The following is a 23503-nucleotide window of genomic DNA, read 5'->3' on the forward strand; positions in this document are numbered from 1 at the left end:
CGAAACACACATACAAAAATACTAAAAATATGAAATACAATTATATTTTTCATTAGTCCTTTATTTTTTAATTTATGTTTTTAAAACGTAAAGATGTATTAGAAAATTCTAAAAAATACAAAAACTAAATAGACAGGGAGACAAAACTTATAATTTACCAAAAAGCAAAATTATACTCGTGAATGAAAGGATACATTCATTTATGATAATAAAGTGTATAAATTCTTTTTTATAACAACATTTTCAAATACCATTTTATTAATACGAATTACTTGATTTGTTAATTTCAAAATTAATTTGAAAATACGTGTAAATTTGTGATTGATCTCTCAATTGAACACATTCGTGATGATCAACTTTTGTATATTGATTACGAAGCGTCAATCATTGTTACTTCGCGAAGAGTTTCAAGGTACACTTCAAATGGTATTTCTCTTTCAAAATCTCGTCGAAGTCGTACAACTCTTCATTCCAAGGAGTGTACTCATCGTAAATTTGGCCATAAATAGGAAGATCGGCGATTTTCTTCAGATCCCACAAGGTTTTTTTCTTCCAATTTCGGGTATTCGTCACCCAACTCCACTACTCACAAGCCCCCTAATAATAAATGTTTGCGTCCATATGGTAAGACTCTTGCGTGCTCAGACAACACCATAAATGCCAGCGTTATTCAAAGTCTCCCGATGAAACGAGAGATAGAGAATCTGCTTCGTTCATTTTGGGAGGCCGACGATATAAGACGGAGATCTCCTAATGCAGAATTGCCCGTCCCATTAAACTGCTCCAAATTCGGCTTTCTTCATGTTAGACCAAGTGAAAGAAGCGCCATAGAGTGGGAGGTCAACCAAATCACAAACAGCAACGCAATCCGCGACATCTTTAAGACCTCTTCTCTGATTTTCGGCATGTAAAGTCAGAACCTCTTTCATGTTTGATTGCATAAGGCATTCATTTGACCTTTCCAATAATGCACCAAACAAGGTAGGTTGGAAACACTATGGATGAATCTGAGCTCATTCTATAGGTCTTGCTCGTGAGAAACTATTGCTGGAGCATAGACTTATGTAGCCATCCATTTCAAGTTGTGATTTAGGGAGTGTATCCTATAGTAATGGTCTAGGTCCCAATGTGAGTTGAGACAACCTTTTTTTATTCGTTTAAATTAATTTAAGAGTTTGAGGAACATAGCAGTTGTCAAGATCTTTTTATACATTTTGGTGCTAATGCCACGTATCTTTATTTACATAGTGTTCAATGCTAGTGGCTAAAAATCAGAGTGTGCGAGTCCAATTTGACATATAAAAGAAACTCATATAAAATCCACATCACTCCATAAATTGAAGAGATTTAAGGGGAGATAATCAAGCCATCTAATAATTTTGAGAGGGATCCACAATTCAGAGTCATCTAGAATCATTGAAGCTATCAAAGGTGTTATTCACGAGTTTAACTAATTAATTTAATAAAATAACATATTATTCAAAAAAATTTATAAAAAGAACATTAATTTTTTCTTTTCGTAAAATATACTTTTAGTTTTTAGATTTCAAATATTTTTAGTCCCTAAAATTTGAAAAAATGTTTTAAAAGGTCTATCAACTTCTAAGACTGTTAAGTGTTATTAATGGACTAAATAAGACGACATGAAGGTTAAATTGTTGACTCGACTTCATTGAGTTGACAAAATATATTATTTTAATAATATTGTGTTGGTGGATGGGCTATTCTCTTTCCTTCCTGTCCTCCATCAAATTTTGCGTCTTCTTGCTTGCTCGTCATTGTCGCCAAAAGCCTTCATCAGCCATCGAAAACTCTCGCCAACCTACCCTCGTTTCAGTTTTTAGCAACCGCCATCCTCGTTCGAATTCCAGTCGACCAGGAACCATAATGGAAGGAGGAACATGATCTGAACAAGATTTGTTGAGATTCAATATCGACAACAAGAAACTTACACTTATCTCCTATAGGTTGAGAGTTCCAATCTCCACTCCCATATGTTGTACTAAAAAAAACTTAACAACATATGAGAATATATCATTTTTTTAAATATGGTTCAAACCTTATCCATTATCAATTTTTCCTTTTGCCAAAGAATATAGTTAATTGGTTATGGTCAGTTATCATCAACCAAAATATCAGAAGTTAGATTCAGAATTTTTGTTGGAGAGCTTTATTTAAAATTTAGTAAAAATAATTTATAAGTGCGTGTTTTCAAGAATTTATAAAAATCCATATATGAAATGAACAGTATAGTATTATTTATAAGTTTTAAAATTACCAGCAACAATTAGACCAAGAGACGGTAAATGTATTTATATAAATTGAAAATGGTTTCTTTTTAAAATGCAATTGCTACCTATTAACAGTGTTGGTAAAAGATATCATACCTTTAGAAGATAAGATTTAAATATCCCACCATTATAATTTTTTCCCTTTTAAAAATTGACATATTTATATAAAGAAAATTTTCAAGATTCAAAGAGCACATATGGGATAGAAATCAACATACCATCTAGAATAAATCTCTAATACCTATAATCAGATTAAAAATTTATATATTTTCTAAATGAATAAAAATAATATATATTTTAATATATGTGTATATCACATATCATAGGAACCAACGTTTTGCAAGAAGAGAATCTACACTAAAAAAGTAAATCAATTAAAGTAGAACTTATTATTATTACTATTATTTAGGTCAACTCCTTTCATTTGAAAAGACGTAACTTATTTTATACGACTCCTCTAATTATAACGTGGAATATGTAAGAAAAATATGAGTAGAAAATAAGGAGTGAAATTGTTGTGCAAAAAACTTTTATTAAGAAAATAGGCACAAACTCTAATATCTAATCTTCACTATTTTTCTTTTGCTCTTCCCTCACATATTGACTTAGCTAATAAAAGTGAGTGTTGACCATATATTTATAGGCAAAATATCATTGAGTCCAAGAGAGATTTTTCTAGACCATTTTTTAATCTAAAATATTTTAAATATTTCTTTAAAAATCTAATCATATGTAAAAAGAATTAAAGAATTATTTAAGCCTAAAAAATATTATTAAAAACTAAGATATTTCTAAAGGTCCGGTCTAAGATATAGACAAATGAGAATGTCGCCTAAGATTCTAGAAAACCTCATATTTTTTTTATAATATTAAAAATACAAACGAGTAGTTAATGAACATCTTAAAAAAACTTATAGTTAAGGAATCAATAAGAGAACAATGTTAATAGTTAATGTAAAATCTACATTAAAAAAACACGTAAATTTATCCAAACCGACTTGACAAGGAATCCACTCTCATAGATGACTTAGCATATTCAACAAATGTCCTACAGCACAAGAGAATTACGAGTATTATGGATAGGAAAAAGTCATATTTTCTCTAATTTGAATTTCATGACCTTATGATTTTCCTATATTAAGGAGATGATACTCATTAAACATAATATTACATGATAATTAGTTAAATTTGACTTAAAGATTATCATGGAAATCTAAATCTATCTTAGTAATGCACTATTTAGTTTTAAATTATAGTTTAGTAGCCTTACAAAGTATGGCAAACAGTTTAGCCTTATGCGTTGTCTTTTTCAAGGATGTTAGTTTGTGATGTAAAAAAATTACAAGGGTAGCGAAAAGTCAAAATGATAAAGGTAAATTACACCCCACAAAGACAATGTGCTGTGAATTCTATATGTTAAGGAAGAAGAAACAAATGTGGTATTACGCTACATAATCTCATTCACTCCTATACTTTCTATAAAATTTCAATGACTTAAATCTCACATGTGGCTAGCACTACACAGGTGTGTAATCTTTCTATTTTGCACATTTCATTGAATTCCATATATTGTAGCATCTATGAGTCTTATTAGATGTTCGATCATCTCATAACTGAGTAGAAACAATAGGTATAGCATATCAATAAGTTATCTACTTTTGATTACAAATTAAAGGGTCGGACTCATCTGTAGGAATGAAGCTCAGTAACTTTTTCACTAACTTGGAAGCAGGTCCGGCCTAAGATAATATAATTCCTTCAAATATTAAAAATAAGTAAATATATTATATAATTTAATTGCATATATAAATGTAATATACAAATATATTTAATTGCATAAAGTTGTTTATTAGACGATAGATACATTAATTTATTTAAATTATAAATTTAAAAATAAAAATAAAGAAAATTCATAAAAGAAAATATATGAAAAAAAAATGAATGGCAAAAATGTAAAGAGTGAATATCTTTGGGAGTCTTGGAAATCCATGTTTAAAAAGACATCCAAATGTCTCTATGGACATCCTAGATACTCGGGAATCTCAAGATACTCGGTATCCTACATTCCCGCTTAACAAACATGGGAATCCAGACCTTTATCTCCACGCTCCAATGGTCCTCCGACAAAATATGTGCTTCTAAAAAATCTTTTATACCGTGTCCAATCCCGAAGTTAGTTCTGTACATATGACGAGCAACAAGAAAAATAAATGCAATAGCTTAATGCTCGTCCAATGGGAATCTTGCAAATGGCCCTAAAAGTCTTTTTGGTGCCTTACGATTTTGAGGATCTTCAAAATTCGATGTATCTCAAATAAATTTTGTTGTTTGGTACCTCAAAATTTTGAATGATTTGAATTATGTAAAAAAATTTATTCATCAAAATGGTCGTATTTTGTAGATTTAATCTTGTTATATTTTAATTTCTAACTAATAAATTTAGATTAAAAACCTAAACCAATAATTTTTTTTTTTCCTTTTCTGAAACTTCCAAACAAAAAAATTATATTCATTTCAACTTTCTTGAATTTCAAATCAAATATTTTTTTAGGTTAAATTTACTCGAATTAGTAGTGCTTAATATTTAAATTAAGTATGAAAATTGAAACAATATACTAAAAATTTATCCAAATTAAACTGAATTTATTGATCATTACATATAATTCCATTAAAATATTGTATGAAAGTAGGATTTCTTCTATTCTCTTTTTATTTGAGAATTGAAGGATTTTTGATTGGCTGAGTTCAAATCAAAGAAAGGTTTTTTGACTTACTTTATGTTATTAATTTTTCCCTTATCCCTTATATCATATCAATAATAAGGGATTAATAACTCAATCAAATCAAAAGAAATACAATTATCTTCAAGAACAAAGAAAAAAAAAATTGTTATGCTTAATATCTTAAGTTTCATCGGTATCTGTCTTAATTCTTTCCTTTATCTAAGTAGTTTTTTCTTCGCCAAATTGCCTGAGGCCTACGCTTTTTTTAATACAGATGTTATGCCAGTAAGACCTCTAAACAAAAGAAATAAATAAATAAAACAAAGTATTACAAATAAATTTAACTAAACCCTACACAATTAATTTATAAAAATATAGCTAGAGTTGACACAAAAACTAAATAATACAAGTATTATATTTTCCACTTCATTTGAAAATTTATTAATTGTATGTTCAAAAAACTTTTTCAAATTTATCTTTTATTATCTAACGATTTAAAAGTCTCTGTCAAATCATTCTGACTACAAATAATTTCTACGAGACTGCCTTCATTCCAAACATTTTCTGTATAAATTCCTTTTTTTCCATTATAATTTATGTATAATAAAGTTTAAATTATTGATGAGCTTATAAGTACTATTTATTTTCATTTTGATCCATCACCTCCTAAACTAAACCCGAGTAGTATAACTCATCACAGGCAAATCACCCGTAAACTATAAAAATGCTTACAATCAGAACATGATTTAAACACATTCTTTTAGTAACATTGTTTCCTCAAAATTAACTTACAGACAAATTACTAGTTTCAAAAACTAACAAAGAAAGATTACATCAACTTGGCAATAAATTTTCAACTCACAACTGGAAGATGCAAAAAGGTAGTTTCGAAGTTCAAATCAACTTTTACGAGTCGAACATCTCCACTCGAACATCGGTTTGATCTCTATGCTTGAAACAAAGCTCTGTTCCTGCTAAATATCAAAGCACAAAATAGCTTTTGCCGAGAATTGTAACATCTCATGAGGCTCTCAAAATCCTCAACAGAACCGGTTCACTTCTTATTTCTCAATAGTTAAAACCTGATGTGTGATGTCGCAAACTACTCGTTTTCGACCAAAGACATTACAGGAATCCCCTTAACCGTAAAGCTCGAACACTGAACGTGTAACTCATCTCCAACCTCGAAATTGCTCCTGTTGTCTCCCTGAATAATGCAAAGAGTGTAGAAAACTCATCAACTTTTGGATAACAATGTAATTTTTAATCGTGGAATCATCATACTGATTCTCGCTCACATTAAAGTCAAAGTATTTTCACCCGTTGAGATAGAAGAAAACCACAATGTAAGGACTAAGATAGAAGAAAATGGTTACGTACCTCGAATCGATACATCCCACGAAGTCCTTCGCCTAAATCAAGTACTAAACCACCAACTCGAACCTGGTAAACCTTTGCTCTGACTTTCATTCCAAGTTTCAGATTTCTGGCAGTTATGGGGAGGCTTTCAACTTCGTTCATATTTACATCATTCTGAGTGAAGGATTTCGACATGGCATTGAGTTTTCGAGTATTCTTAAGTTTAAGGTTCAAACCAGCAGATCTCTTTTCCTCCTCGTCACAATCTTCAGCACTTCGGATAAGGATTGATGGAATTGACGAGGTAGGATTCACCTCACTACCTACACCTTTGTCCACTGGAGAAGTATTTGCATTCAGAGTTTCATGCCGCATCTTAGATACTTCACTGACAGGAGGAAACAAATTTCCATTCCGACCTTCGGCTTTTGGCCCTGGCAAAGTTGCTTTAAGGGATAATTTGATGTTACCACGAACATCTTGACCTATGCACATCAAAGAAATCTTCTGACCAACAGATACAACATCTGAAACCCGGGAGACCTGATTATAAGAAATGCAAAACCTTTTTTTAGGAAAAACAAAGTACACTTGTAAATTCTAAAGAATGCCAAACACAGTTCCATCACAACTAGATATACTCTCCTAACCCAAGGTTGCATGGATGCGCTCAGGGGGGTGGGGGGGAAGTAATTACTATTTTCTTAATATCCGTGAGCAACTAAGCTTAACTAATCCAACAAAACCACTTGATACTACACACTTGATTGTCAAAAAATTAGTACGATTTTTTTTATTTTAGTAAGAAACCAAGCTTCCATTGAAAAAAATAAAGAATACAAAAGGGCATACAAAGGTTGAGCATACAAAAAACTACCTGCCGAGACCTGCACCTTCCAAAAGAATAACAATAACACCTAACGAATACCTTAGACAAGAATGCCCAAATGGAGGTATTAAATCTAATGTCCCAAACCTTCTCCCAAGAACTCTTCAGACCTTTTGAAAACTTGATTATTTTGCTCAAGCCAAATACCCACGAAGTAGCGAAGAAACAAGACTGCCAAAGAACTCTTCCCTTGTCCCGAAAGGAAAGATTCAGCAACACCTCCTCCCCAATCGCCCGACAATCTCAATTGTGTGCCAAAAAGGCCTCAAAGGAATTCCAAAAGCAAATCCAAATCGACTAGGCGATTACTCGTAGGACTTTAATATCATAGGTAAGTGACTACTGACCACACGCGATTACCAATCTTATTTGCTCCAGTTAGTGCAATGCAATCTAGAGCAACACTTTGGTCATACCACAATTAGGTTTGTTAATTTTTTGTACAATGAATAATTCTTCACAAATAACTGTTATTTGTGAAAAACAGAAGCAAATGATTTAGATTATTTTTTTAAGAAAAGACCATGCATCCACAATGAAGATATTTAGTTGAGCTCATTTTCGAGAAACGTGCATACCGGATCATGTGACAACTCTGAGATGTGGAGAAGGCCTTGCTGTCCACCATTAAACTCAACAAATGCACCATACTCTTTTACTGAGGCTACAACGCCTTTATAAACCCCTCCAATTTCAATCTCACGACCAAGTGTGAAATCAACCTGTAAAACAGCGAAGTTACTTTAGTCTGAAAATTTTGGTTCAACTAGTCAGGCAGTAAAAGAGTTGCATAAGAAAATTTTGCTAGATTCATGCATCATTACTGGAGTTAGGAAGCATAAACATAATTTTCCTACAGAAAGTTATAATGCAGAGCAATTAACCAAAATTTAAAGGCACACCCATCAAACAGTAGCCCCTGAAAATGCGAAATAACATGGAACACAGTTAGCAGTAGAGATAAACAAGGGGAAGGCATACCTTTTCTTGTACTTTTTCCATCACAGATTGATTTTTAGCCAGTATGGTAAGAGTTCCATCGCCTACTGATATGCGTGCACCTGAACAGAAGAATAAGTATATGTGTCAAGCAAACCATGCACCAAGAGAAGGCGACAATAATTCAATATTCGAAGGAGATGGCTTCCCATCACAGCTAAAGTAACAAGATATTTATCCAGCCAATTCTAGTGGTGCTTGTCGATGATAATTCAATATTAGAAGGTGATGGACTCCCATCTCAGCTAAATAACCAAATATCAGCACTTATCTTCTGATAATTGAATCTTTCCCAGAAATAAAATTCACGTTAGTCACTGACCACACAAATAAATTATTTGCTACAATGAAATCCTTGGTTTGTAGGGAAAAAAAAGTGATTCAAGTTCTACAATCATATAGAGATGCCATATTGCTTTAATCGGATTACCAGAAAGCTTTATTTTTACAATGATGTAAAGGGAACATCACAATCGTAAATAACCAAAGAATTTATGAAACTAGAAGTATTAAAGTAAATGAATGAATTAATAAATGGTCCAATTTTTTTAAAAAAATGGTCCAAATGAATGAATAAATAAGTAAAATCAGAAGTTCTCAAGTTCAAAGCACACCTGTTTCCTCCTCAATTTTTTTCTTCAAAGCACCAAGAGGTCCAATTAGTCGACGAAGAGCATCATTAGTGTACTTTAAGGTAGCTACAATGTATCACATCAGCCAAGCTCATTTAATAGATTTGAAGTAATATATAATAGTCAAACGATGAAAAAGGAATACTTCACTAAAAATTCCCACCTAATCTAGGAGAGTTTTTATCATCTTTAATACGCGGTGCATTAATTTCACGCTCCATGTGCTCAAGTATTTGCAGACGACCTTTACGTGCAGGCTCTAACGACTCACATATTATGTCCAATGGAATTCCAGCAGGTTTTATGTCCAATTGAATTGCTGTAATTCCTTCTCGCGTACCAGCGATTTTGAAGTCCATATCCCCCAGATGATCTTCAAGTCCCTACAAATCCATATGTAAAGAAGTCACAAATCAAACCAGCAGATACCAGAAGGTAAACATGTATCTGAAACTTTAATAGGTCTCAAAATGTCTTCCTTTATTTAAGCATTAGCCTTCCAGAGACTTGGGACTCTCCCTAAGATTCTAATTCTTCCCTCCACTCTCCTCTCAATTCAATATCTATAATTGCCCCAAGCATCTCTCAACTAACAACCAACTACATTCCTTCCAGCTAGTTAATTATGCCTAACTAATGTTATGTTACAATGGCTGGACCTTAGGATAACATTCAAGAAACTGACGTTGCATACCCATGATCAGTTAAAACATTGGCTATGAACAATGGACCAACCTCATTCGTATTCATAAGAACAAGAAGGAGACATTTCATTGATTATTGAAAAAGTATCATAATAACCCAATGTCTACATATAGAATCAAATCCAAAAAAAAAAAATCAACCGAACATATTTCCAAACTATTCTTCAAAGAAACCCAACCCAATTAGAATTAATTACAAAGGGAGTATAATTTCTCTTTTTTTTTTGATATCCGTGTGTCCGGGCCAGCTTGCGCGCACCTCGACTAATCACGGGCCAACCATCTGACCCTACTACATTTGGTTGACAAAGGGAGTATAATTTCTAAACTCAGATTTCTAAAGAGACCTACAAAGAAACTCAAATACTACCTTCCAATCTTTTCTTTGCCCATTAAAAATTTAGTTGTTCCTTTCCTGCCAAATGCACCAAACAATTGATAAATCACTGTGCAAATGTGCAAATCTGAAAGTTCTCTGCTCTCCTCTCAAAAGGATGACCTCAAAGCATATAAAACACAATGTCTTCTCACACACATGGAAAGTTGCAAGATATGCCAAAATTTTGTTGAAGAGAACACCACGAAATTTTACTATAAAGACAATGAAACAATACGGCCTCGTTTAATAACTATTTCGTTTTTAGTTTTCTACTTTTAAAAGATTACACTGGTTTTCTCACAATTTCTTTGACATAGTTTCACATTTCTTAAAAACATATTTGAATTCTTTGCTAGAGTTCAAAAACAAAAACAAGTTTTTGAAAACTTTTTTTTTTTAATTTTATCTTAGATTTTGAAAACATTTTTAAAAAGTAGATAGCTCCAATGGGCCAGGCAAGGGCTTGGGATCTCTTGGACTTTGAGGTCTCAAGTTTGAATCTTCGAGTGAGCTTAATACCAAAAGCCCTCGAGGTCTCCCAAGTTTAGGCCTTGGGGCAACTGTATGTGCCCTGGGTATAAAGGAGCAAAGCTACCACCCCCGATTAAAAAAAATAATAGATAAAAAATAGTAAAACAAAGGAGTACATAACTGAAAGTAATATTTATAAGCTTAGTAAAATAAAATGGTCAACAGAGGGGCCTAAATGATCCAAATCCTCACATGCTCCCAAGCAAAGACAACAACACCTCAACAGATTCAAAGTTAGCAACCAACTACCATCCATCTCCTTGACAATCTATTCTTCCTTCCCATCTCCTCTCAATTCATTATCTATAATTTCCATAGCATCTCTCAGAAAGCGACCAACTACCAACCAGTTAGTTAGTTATGTCTATTAACTAATATTATAATAGCTAGTACTAACTAGTTCTGTAACCAGACCCCTTTGTCCCTCTTGATGTATGTATCCCATAAAGATATCTAGAAGACGCATCAATTTTCAAATGGAAACAGAATGAAGACAAATGAAAAATAATGTGTTGAACTCCCCTGAGAAAAGCGAAAATAATATTCTTCATTCAAAGGGAGAAAAAGAGAAGGGAGGGAAAAAGGAAATACTATAACGCAGACAAACAACTCAATATAAGCTAAATTGAAATGAGTAAAAAAGGGAAAGGGGGGACACAAAAGTTAACCTAGAGAGAGGACGAGAGAAAATCTTACCAATATATCAGTCAAAATACGGTAATCTTTAATTGCACCAGTTGATGGATCAGTTTCACTAACAAGACCCACTGAAACACCAGCTACATGTTGATTTAATGGAATACCAGCATCCATCAATGCCATGCTACCTGTGAAAAAAATAAGATCCTATTGATCATATGAAATCCTAATACATCATCTCAAACTAATACAATTATTAAAGATTTACTATCACGGAATGAAGGTATATCTGGACACAGTAATCAAAATTTGCCAAACAGATTTGACCAAGAAAGCAGTTCATTAACTTGAGTAGCCTTTAAGTTAAAAGGTGTGATTATTGATTCAGAAATTGAGAATACCAATGTATACAGAGAATACAGATAACATTTTATTTCAACCAAAGAATGATCAAGCTTTATGCAACAATTTTAATGGCAAAACTTGGTTGATTCAAGAGAAAATAGTTGTACCTCCACAAACAGTTGCCATTGATGTTGAACCATCCGAGGCCATGACTTCTGAGGTTATGCGGACAGTATATGGAAATTCATTTTCAGGAGGTAACACGGCAAGCAAAGCTTTCTCAGCAAGAGTTCCTACGCAAGAATAAAAATTGAAAAAAAAAAAATCAATGAAGAATTTCATAGGGTAATTCTAGGGTACTAAATGCTTTAGATGATAGGCTGCATTCACAACTTCTAATATTTCCTCTCTGTCATCCCTCATATCTGCAATGAAAACCTCTCTACAGCTGACCATGTCCTAGATAGATTAGAATAGGGAAGCAAGAAGTATCTCAACCAAGGATCTGATAGAAACGGCTTTAAGGGTAATTAAGGATATTAGTAGGGTCTTGAGGGTACCTTAATAAATAGATATAGAAAGTTGTCAGGGAGAGTATTATAAATAGAGTGAGGGTGTAAGAATGAAGGTATCCAATTAGTGAGTATGGTTTTGGCTTGAGTGATATCTCAAGAGGGGAGGATCCAAGTACCTCTAATACTTGGTAGCTATTGTAGTTCGTTTATCTTTTATCCTTCAATATATTTGGAGGTTCTATCAGGATCCCCCAGAAACTTAACAGTTTTACCTTTACCAACATTAAAACAAAAGCAAGACTCAGTGAGGGGTGACTCCTCAAATTTTTTGCTCTTATCACTGGAAGGCCAATATATTGTACTTTGACGAAATGCTGCACTACCTTAGGTAGAAAATCAAGCCGTAAATTAAGTTTTTTCCCTATTAGAATTTTCATTATGTCTCTGTATATTCTGTAATTTTATTGTTTTCCTTGTAGGCTTAGATTAATTCCTTATTTGTTGAAAGGTTTTCTTGTATATTTACCCCTAAATGGGTTGTAATGATAATAAGAAAATATAACCTTTCTCACAAAGCTACATGGTATCAGAGCTCTAGGAATAAACCCTAGAATCTGAAAACCCCTAGCTGCCAGAATCTGGAAAAAAAACCCTAGCCACCGCCGTCTTCAATATCCACCTCCGGCAGTCATCTCCTTCCGCCGCCGTTGATCTCATTGATCTTCCACAGATTCGTCATTTCGTCGATCCTGTCGCAGGTGCCGTCGCTTCTGCCACAGATCCCAGATCTCGCCGTAGCTCTTGTCTCAGGTGCCGTCGCAGATCTCGCCGCAAGTCGCAAGTCGCAGCTCCAGTCGTCAAGTCGCAGCTCCAGTCGGTCGTCGCAACCCATTTGGTTTTTCTTTTCTTTCGCAGAAGCCCACCGCCGCCCGGTTTCTCTCTCGGTGTAACCGCCATAATCTCTGCTGCTGCGTCCGCCGCTGCCGCCGAGCTTTCCGCCGTCGCCGTCGAGCTCTTCGCAGCCGCCGCCGAGCTCGTTGCCGCCGCTACTACCCATACTTTATTCCGAATCACAGCTCCTTACATTTTTTTTGTAATGGCAGGTTCAGAATCACAAATTAACGTCTCGTCGTTTTCCGAAAGTAACAATAATCCGATAACATGTCACAAACTCAATGGCCACAATTACCTTCAGTGGTCCCAATCAGTGATGATGTTCATGTATGGTCGTGGACGGGAAGACTATATCATCGGTAAAGCGGAATCACCCAAACCTTTCGCAAATGGAGGGCTGAAAACAATCAAGTCATGAGCTGGTTAATAAATTCCATGACCACTGAAATTGGTGAGAATTTTCTCCTATTTTCTACTGCCAAAGAAATTTGGGATGCTGCTGAGGATACATTTTCCAATAAAGAAAACACTACTGAGCTGTTCCAGATAGAGACTACTCTCCAAGACATTAAACAAGGTGATTCAACGGTTACAGCGTACTACTCCAATTTATCTCGTTACTGGCAACAACTAGATTTATTTGAAACTCATGAATGGAAATGTTCTGATGATCGTATTCTCTTTCGAAAATTTGTGGAGACAAAAAGGATCTTCAAATTTTTGATGGGTCTGAATAAATCACTTGATGAAGTTCGTGGTCGCATTCTTGGTCCTAAGCCATTACCGAGTCTTCGAGAAGTCTTCGAGAAGTCCGTAGGGAGGAAAGTCGAAAGCAAGTCATGTTAGGACAAACCGAACATCCTCCTACTCAAAATGGATCTGCGCTCATTTCTCGAGATCATCCTAATGATCCAATCGCTCTTGCTGCTCGGGGGAATCTATATGGCGATAACCGCCAGCACAAAGGGCGACCATAGTGTGATCATTGTCATAAAGTGGGACATCTCAAAGAAACCGGTTGGAAATTACATGGAAAACCAACGAACTGGAAGCCAAACACTACCAAATCAGAGCGAGAAACTCGAGGCAATGCTGTTGTCTCTGAAACTTCTAACCTAACAACCACATACCAAAGAGTTGTTGGACATGCTACAACAACTATTGAACAGAACAACTCCACCAACAACAGTAAGTGGTTCTGGGAATGTACAACAAGGTAACCAAAATTCTCGTGCTCTCCACACTCAAACTCTTCCATCTGAATGGATAGTGGATTCAGGAGCATCGAATCATATGACAAGTGATAGATCCTTATTCTCATTATTTTCAATTTATACGGGTAACCTGTCTGTTCGAATTGCTAATGGTACACCTGTTCAAGTTACTGGAATTGGGAGTATTCAGATATCAAGCTCCATAACTCTTGCATCAGTATTGTTTGTGCCCACATTAGAGTATAATCTACTGTCTGTGAGTAAGTTGAATCAAGACTTGAACTGCGAAACTAAATTCCTTGCAAATTCTTGTATTTTTCAGGACTTGGGATCGGGGAAGATGATTGGCAATGTTGAATTATGTGCGGGATTGTATCTTCTTAAAGCAATGAGTCCTTCACCAACAAAGAAATGCAATGAACTTGTAGTTCAGTCTAATCGTGAGTCTGCTTATGTTTCTGAGTCTTTAAATCATAAAGATAGTCTTGTCATGATGTTGCACTATCGTTTTGGTCATCCCAACTTTGTTTATCTTGAACGATTGTTTCCTTCTTTATTTCTCAATAAAAAGAGTCAATTTTTCAAGTGTGAGATTTGTCAACTCTCCAAACATACTCGTGCTTGTTATTCACCTCACATTTATTCTCCATCTCAGCCTTTCTCCCTTATCCACGGAGATATTTGGGGACCTTCAAGGGTAAAAAATATCAATGGGGCACGTTGGTTTCTTCTCTTTGTTGATGATCACACATGTTTGAGTTGGACATTCCTTATGAAAGAAAAATCTGAAACAAGCCACTTATTCACCGTTTTCCATAAAATGATCCAAACTCAGTTTCAAGTCAATATAAAAATACTTAAAACTGATAATGCTCGTGATTTCTTCAACTCTACCCTTGGTCCATATCTTCAATCTCATGGTATTGTTCACCAGAGCTCTTGTGTTGACACACCTCAACGAAATGGTGTTGTTGAACGCAAAAAATCGTCATCTTCTCGATGTTGCCCGTTCTCTCATACTCACATCCCATGTCCCAAAATCTTTCTGGGGTGAAGCTGTCCTAACAGCTACCTATCTCATAAACCGTTTGCCATCCCGCATTCTCAAATTCAACACACCCTTACAAAGTTTACTTTCAATTTATCCTACATCCCATCTTGTGTCTCCATTACCATTAAAAATATTTGGGTGCACTGCGTTTGTTCATGTATATCCTCAGCATCGTAGTAAGCTTGATGCACGATCCATAAAATGTATCTTTCTTGGATACTCGCCAAATAAGAAAGGATACAAGTGTTATCATCCTCCCAGTCAACAATTCTTTCATACCATGGATGTCACCTTCTTTGAAAATCAACCATATTATCCCAATTCTGTCCTTCAGGGGGAGAATTTTGTTCTTGAATCACAAAATTGGGATTGCATTCCTAACTTCTCTTTAAACCCATCCTTTGAGAGTTCCCTTATACCCTCTTCTGATTCTGAGCCAATTCCATTCTCTGAGAGTTCACCTGTACCTCATTCTGAGCCAACTCACGTATCTCCCTCTGAGGCTGAACTGCAAGTTTATTCGCGACGAACAAGACAACCTGAGAGAAACAAAATACAACCTACACAAGTTCAGCAAAGCCAAGATCTAAACCAAAATCTCAATGTCCCTGAAATAGCACACGAGACATCAGGAGATGATAGACCCATTGCTGTCAGGAAAGGTATTCGCTCATGTACCCAACATCCCATACGGTATCACTTGTCTTACACTAATCTGTCGTCGTATTTTAGAGCTTTTGTGACTTCACTAGATCAGGTTCAAACTCCCAACACAGTTCAAGAAGCCTTGCAGAAACCTGAGTGGAAGGATGCTACTCTAGAAGAGTTGCAGGCTTTGGAGAAAAATGGGACATGGATCCTTACAGACCTACCCCCAGGTAAGTGCACGGTTGGATGTAAATGGATTTTCTCAACCAAACACAAACCAGATGGCAGTATAGAACGATTCAAAGCTCGCTTGGTGGCTAAAGGCTTCACCCAAGCTTATGGGATTGACTATCAGGAAACCTTTGCTCCAGTTGCCAAACTAAATACTATTCGAGTACTTCTCTCCATTGCAACAAATCTAGATTGGCCATTGTTTCAACTTGATGTGAAGAATGCATTCCTAAATGGTGATTTAGTAGAGGAAGTGTAATGGACATACCTCCTGGATTTGAGGACAGATATACTAAGGGAAAGGTATGTAAACTCAGGAAGTCTCTGTATGGACTAAAACAGTCACCTCGGGCCTGGTTTGAAAAATTTACAAATGTGTTGAAACAAGACGGCTATACTCAGTGTCAATCCGATCATACCCTCTTTATCAAGCACTTCTCACCAAGTAAGATCACTGTATTAATAGTATGTTGATGATATAATACTTACAGGAAATGTCTCTGAAGAAATGGTTCGTCTAAAGCAACTCCTCTCGAAGAAATTTGAGATCAAAGACTTGGGACACCTAAGGTATTTCTTAGGTATGGAAGTAGCAAGATCTAGTAAAGGGATTTCTGTCACTCAACGAAAGTACACTTTAGATCTCCTAATAGAGACCGGGATGAGTGGTTGTAAACCAACAGACACTCCTATGGATGCAAATTCAAAACTTGGAGTTAATCCTGAAGATGAACCAGTTGATCGAGGCAGATATCAACACCTAGTTGGAAAGCTAATATACTTAACTCATACGCGACCAGACATTAGTTTTGCTGTTAGTGTGGTAAGTCAATTCCTGAACAAACCTTCAAAGGAGCATATGGAAGCTGTGTATAGAATATTGAGATATCTCAAACACGATCCTGGAAAAGGACTGATGTTCAGAAAGACCACAAACCGAGCTCTTGAAGTCTACACGGATGCAGATTGGGCTGGATCTCCTATTGACCGTAAGTCAACATCAGGATATTGTTCCTATGTATGGGGGAATCTAGTAACTTGGCGTAGTAAGAAACAGCAAGTTGTAGCTCGAAGTAGTGCTGAAGCTGAGTTTCGATCATTAGCCCATGGGATCTGTGAAGGAGTTTGGTTGAAACGTCTTCTCACTGAACTCAAGGTGAAGACAGAAGGTACTATAGAGGTATTGTGTGACAATCAATCTGCCATAGCCATAGCAAGAAATCCAATACATCATGATCGGATGAAACATGTCGAAATAGATCGTCACTTCATCAGCGAGAAGATTGAGACAAATACTATCAATCTGAGATATGTATCTTCCCAACAACAAGCTGCTGATATTTTAACTAAGGCATTGCATCGACCCTTAGTAGATTAATCTCAAAGCTTGGAATGACAAGCATATATCATCCAGCTTGAGGGGGAGTGTAGAAAATCAAGCCATAAATTAAGTTTTTTCCTTATTAGAATTTTCATTATGTCTCTGTATATTCTGTAATTTTATTGTTTTCCTTATAGGCTTAGATTAATTCCTTATTTGTTGAAAGGTCTTCTTGTATATTTACCCCTAAATGGGTTGTAATGATAATAAGAAAATATAACCTTTCTCACAAAGCTACACCTTATATGAAAGAGAACTATTTTTTCCCATGGAAACCTTCACAGCCGAATGGAAAACAACATTTTTTATAAGAAACTGAGCTTCCACGGAGAGAATGAAAAAATATACAAGGGCATACAAAAAAATTGCCCAACAACCCCTAGAGAAAGGGGCTTCAATCCAAAATAATAACATCTAACTAATAATTACCAAAAACTTGAGAGATTGATCCCACATGGAAGTATTAAATCTAATAAACTCTCGAACAAACTCTTTGGATCTCTCCACCCCTAAAGATTCTATTGTCTCTCTCTGGTCAAACTCCCCACAAAGTAGTAGCAAGGAAATAAGCTTGCCACCAGAACCTTCCCCTATCCCAAAAGGTGGGGCAACAACATCTCCATCATCACCCGACAATCCTTGTTACAAGCCAAAGACTTCTCAAAGCACTAAAAAGAATGATCTCATATATCCCGAGCAAACTGACAAGACTACAGAAGGTGGTCACGATCCTCCGAGGCACTTATGTAAAGTACACACCACAGCGGTCCCAATATGAAGGAAGAACTCCTCTAAATACAAAGGAATAACTCCTTTGAATACAATCCAAGGTATTGACTTTCCCATAGCCCCGACACTTATTTACTCAAAACCAAGTTGCAATACCTAAGCCCCCACTTTAGTTTAAATATATTGAATAACATGAAGAAAAATATATAAATCATTTACCATGGCCAACTTCACGCCTATTTAAACCACCTCGCTTTCCCACTTCATTTATCGAAAATGGGGGAAAGCTATAGTGAAGCATAAAACGTTTTGTTGGTGGACCAACGAGGGATTCCAAGCGTTGAGCATCTCCAGGTGCTCCAAGAGTTACAGTACATAGAACCTGTGGGGGAGTTAATCGAAAGTCTTTTTTGAGAATTATAAGTTAAAATTAACGTGCAATAAAGTTTTCTTATACTTAAGGGTAAAATGATTAGTAATAGCTTGCCAAAAACCTACTAAATAAATTATCTAGCTCACCTGTGTATCTCCTCGAGAAAAAATTGAGGAGCCATGAAGTACAGGTAAATAACTGGACTCACAATACAATGGCCTAACTTCATCAAGACGTCTACCATCAACTCTAAGTCCTTCTGAAATGATCCTTCTTCGGACAACCTAATATTTCATGAACTTCAAATTGCTAATCTTCTTAGAGAGAATAAAGATGAGTGTATTAAAAACATATAAGACTGAAACAAAAATTCATGTGTTTTGTACTTCATAGAAAACCATATTCCATCCAGTTATGTTTATCCAAAAGTCATAATCCAGGCATAATAATGGTGCAGTGCAGGGCTTAACTATGAAGAAACTGCAAGAGTTTAATCGCCCATTACAACTCAAGTTCCAATTTTGCACAATAGGAAAAAGAGGAACATCTTTCAAATATTTATAATTGCATTGTCATATGCATACCTTTTTCCTCACATAGTCTACTGCTTTTGGCAAAACCTTCAGGCCTTCTTCATCGCATTCTTCTTCAAATGTTCTCTTTACATCTTGAGTGATATTTTCTAGGGCCTCTCCACGTTCAAACTAAATGTAATACAAAAATAAAACTACTTAGTACGGATCAAAGCAGTATTTAATGGGATAAACATGAAAGCTTTCTTCACAAAGAAACATGACAGACACACACAAAGGAAGAAGGTCAGCAGGAGGTCAAGTCAACAATTCTAATTCAAACAATTCAATCTTGCAAATAATACATAGTGAACACCTTGCCATATGAGGGATCAGTGAAAACAGCTTCAATAGGGGCTTCGGCCAACTTAGTAACTTTTTCCATTGTACTATCTGACACCATGGACAACTTGTATTCCTTCTTCAGTTTTCCAGCTTTAGCAGCCAGTCTGACTTGAGGTTCAAGAAACTTAACAGCCTAAACATCAAAGTCGGTGATGTTAGTAGCAATCAGTTACACAAAGGCTATTTGAATTAATTTATATCCCCATCACTTACTTCAGGATGTGCCAACCTCAATCCAGCTTCAAGATCTTTTTCTGTGATTTCACGCGCTTGGACATCAATCATCAAAGTTTTCTCCCTTGTACATGCATATACTAAGTTGAGATCACTCAAGTTAAGCTGCATTACATCCAAATGCAATACACTCATAAATAAGAGAAATTGAAACATGTAATTTTCAGAGTTTTTGACAGAAACTGCACTGAACTAATGTTTTCTAAAGCGTGAGGTGCATTGAATTGCAATAGCACTCTTCAGCTGTTTTTTATGAAGTGCACAATAGAAAAATGGTTAACAAACATTTTATAGCATGCAAGAATATAGGTTTACGAATAATGAAATGATGAAAAATTAAAGAAATGTGAACTTTTTAAAGAGATTGGTAAATTATTCTATTACTTTCTTGGCTCTGTCACTGCCTTGCCTTGGGAGAGCGAGGGGCCCAGGTGCACCTTTTTAAATTGCTGAACAGAACCATATGCTAGGACAACTGAAAACTCTGATCTTTATTACATCATAAAATGTATAGTTCAAAGCAACAAAGGGTCCATTGTAAGCAAAAAGTTTTTCTAATTTTCTTAGGGATGGCAGGGGAATGGAAGGGTTGCATGGAGAGTGTAAAAACAAGATAACTGTTAAAGTGAGAATTCATAATGTTAAAAAAGAACCTACATGAGAATCCATAAGCCAACTAATACCATTCACACTGGTGAATTTCAAAGTCGTGGAGAAGCAAAATTAAATACTTAATTTCATGATGATAGGTGGTTGAAAAAAAACTGGATCAGAAGTAAAACTTCACTAAGTAATAAAAAGAATGCAATTTAGTATACAAGTTCAGAAAAAAGACAACAAAACAAACAACCTCAAACACACAAATAGACATGTCTATGTAGGTACGCATGTATAAATTAAGGATGTGCTGTCAAACACCACCCATAATTACCTCATTCATTGTCGGGTTGACAACAAACTGCCCATTAATCCTTCCTATACGTATCACTCCAATGGGGCCACCCCAGGGAATATCTGATAACATAAGAGCAGCGGATGTTGCATTAGCTGCCATAACATCTGGATCTTGTTTACCATCGGAAGAAAGAACGCTGGCCATTACCTTGGATTAGCGAATATGCACGGAAGTCATCAAGATAAAAAAGGGTCACAGGAGAGGCATGTCAAAATATTGCAGATTATAACGACACATGATAATTAACCAAAGTACTATTGTCAGCAAATTACCAAAACTCAAAATGCATACCTGGACCTCATGGTAAAATCCAGCAGGAAATAATGGCCTAATGGGACGATCTATAATGCGGCCACATAAAAGTTCACGCTCTTTAGGAGCCCCCTCCCTCCGCATGAATGTATTTGGAATAACACCTTGGGCAAATTGCTTCTCTTGATAATCCACCTAAACAGATGTAAAACCCTCAAAAACCATGATCCACTACACATTCTAACTAATGGTGTGGGAAGAACACAGGACAAAACAGGACAAAACCAAGCATCTATAACGCATGTTACAAGCATGAAAAGTCATTAAGAGAGAAATGGGGCCAAAAACAAAAATTGTATCACTCTTTCCCATGGATGCATCCTTAATTACGTTGCTCGATGCACAGCAACTGTTCAGTACCCAAGCACGAGCCAGTGCATAGCAAATGATACTCCAGACTATATGTATCCTTAAATTCCCGATCTCTTCAGATTATGACGAACAAGAAATCGAAGAAGCCGACCAGAAATGTGGAGGTAACAAAATCTTGCACCGAAAAAGTTCCGGATCCAGTAAGAACATTTTATAAGTCTCATTTCGTGCATGTATGGTTACAATCAATTATCTCTGTTTCGCATCCACCCATACAATAAAGGCTCAACATTCTCTTCAAATAAAGCATTGTAGTAATCATCTGCAAACATTTCAACACAGAACTAGCGAACAAACATACCGTGAGAGGTAAAAAGTCCCGAACAGAGTCCCCCTTAGAAGAGGCGACGGTAGATAAGACCTTGGTGTCTTCCATGCCCAAGACCGCCGCGCCATTAGCGAAGCGAGCGATCTTCCCAGTCTCCAACGTGATTAAGCGCGATCCAATCTCGAATTCTTCTGTGAAAGTTTCAAGAACCTTGGTCCGGGACGCCAGGGTTGTGTCGGGATCGAGCTGCTGCTGGGACTGAGAGGCAAAGCCCATGCGACCACAACAAATGGTACGGAAACCGAGGCTCCTCCATGTTAGGAAGTGGGGAATGGTAGAAAAAAGTGGATTCGCTTTGGAAGCCATGGACGCCATGGCAACTGTGAGCGAGAGAGAGAGCTCAGAGGGTTTAGGGTTTAAGACTTTTTGGCGCCACCGGACTGAGTCAGCTCACCGAGTTATACCGCCAAAGACGAGGGTAGCAAAAATGTCTACTTTAGATGGAAGAAAAATTGTAAGAAATTTTCAACATTTTCAAATAAATTTAAAATAATTAGTATTAATATTATGGGTATGTTAATGATATTTTGTTGATATTATTCCTATTTTGTCGTTTTTTTTTTTTACAATAATGTAGAAATGTTGGTTTGATGTTGTTGATCTAATGAACATTTGAAATTATTGATGCAAATATCGATGTGTCGACCGAAATTTAATATCATTCCCTCCCCTTTTGCCCGTTATTTGGACCTCGGGTTTGGAAGGATTTTAAATCTCATATTTGGTTTGGAAAAAAAAATTACATAAGGACTTATTTGAAATAACGTTTTGGATTAAAAAAATTGTTCCAACTAGGTCAAATTTGGAAGAAAAATTGGTATTTAATTTTTTAAATTTGCACTCATCACTCCACTTTACACTCTTATAACCTCAACTCAACTTCCTAAGCATGTTGTTTACGCAAGAATTTGTACAACGGTTCTCGAGCTCGAACCCGGTCCTCGCTCCGACCTGAAATACAACGAGAAGACCTGCATAAGAGGGCAAAATCTCTGACGCTCAAGTTAGTAAGTAGCTCGGACTCAATATTAAGTTCGAGGAGAAAAATCGATACCTTATGGTGAAATGAGGCCCTCTATTTATAGGTTTAGGTCCCGACAGGGGTCGCGACAGGCTGTTACCCTAGTAGGTTTTGAGGTCGGACATGTCGGGTTCTAGTAGATCAAACTCGGATATTCTTAAGGTTGTAATGTGATTAGGGGTAATGAACCTCCCTCCTCGGAAGCAGCTTTGCTAAACAGTTCTTCAAACAACTTCTTTTATCAACCAATCTTTGTCCTCCACGTGGCAATTGGATATTTTATCCCCGAACACATGTGATAATAATTTCGAAGTTGCATAGGTGGTTGGTAGTTTTATATTGTTTATGTATTTTAAACTTGTACGAGATAGTTATTAAAAGTCTGTGACTTTCGATAGCGTTTTTTGAGAGCTATAACTGATGTATAATAAATGAAAAAATTATTGCATATTTACATTGCTATGAAAACATTTAATAGTGTTTTCCTTTTAACGCTATTATATGTTTAGATAGTTTATTTTTTGTGCTATCTTAAATCTATAATAGCTCATTTTTTGTGCTATCTTCAACTGTTTTTTATAATAGTGCTATCATATGCCTATTGTATAGTCATTATAGCCCATATTTTGTGCTATCTTAAACTTATAATAGTTTTTTATTTACGCTATTATATTGTGTGTATAGCTTCTATATTACATTGTTATCTATTTCTATACTTTTCTCTCATTGTTATAATTATTATAGTTGGTATTTGGCACTATATATAACTTTGTATAATTTGATCAAATTTACTTCAAAACTTGTTAGCAGTTCAATAAACATACAAAAATAATAAAT

At 35.6% G+C, this 23503-nt stretch overlaps 1 protein-coding gene across 2 annotated transcripts; it reads right to left on the bottom strand.

Annotated features, from left to right (window-relative positions):
• Nucleotides 1-5756: 5756 nt before the first annotated feature.
• Nucleotides 5757-22044, bottom strand: LOC111019948 (polyribonucleotide nucleotidyltransferase). 2 transcript variants are annotated; one of them, XM_022296466.2, is made up of 16 exons: nt 21619-22044; nt 20925-21080; nt 20610-20780; nt 19658-19783; nt 19416-19577; nt 19112-19231; nt 18674-18811; nt 18374-18536; nt 11659-11784; nt 11204-11334; nt 9057-9276; nt 8876-8959; nt 8244-8323; nt 7841-7984; nt 6395-6916; nt 5757-6221 (listed from the first exon to the last, which is right to left on the bottom strand). In XM_022296466.2, the coding sequence occupies exons 1-16, from the start codon at nt 21958-21960 to the stop codon at nt 6117-6119; spliced, it is 2790 nt and encodes a 929-aa protein (XP_022152158.1). In that variant the 5' UTR covers nt 21961-22044; the 3' UTR covers nt 5757-6116. The 2 variants fall into 2 exon arrangements, with proteins under 2 accessions (XP_022152158.1, XP_087983616.1); XM_088127490.1 differs by lacking the exon at nt 21619-22044 and having other exon boundaries at nt 20610-20769; nt 20925-21067.
• Nucleotides 22045-23503: the final 1459 nt, after the last annotated feature.

Source organism: Momordica charantia, assembly GCF_013281855.1.
Source record: "Momordica charantia cultivar OHB3-1 chromosome 8 unlocalized genomic scaffold, Mcharantia_2.0 BLBB01000008.1, whole genome shotgun sequence".
Classification (NCBI taxonomy): domain Eukaryota; kingdom Viridiplantae; phylum Streptophyta; class Magnoliopsida; order Cucurbitales; family Cucurbitaceae; genus Momordica; species Momordica charantia.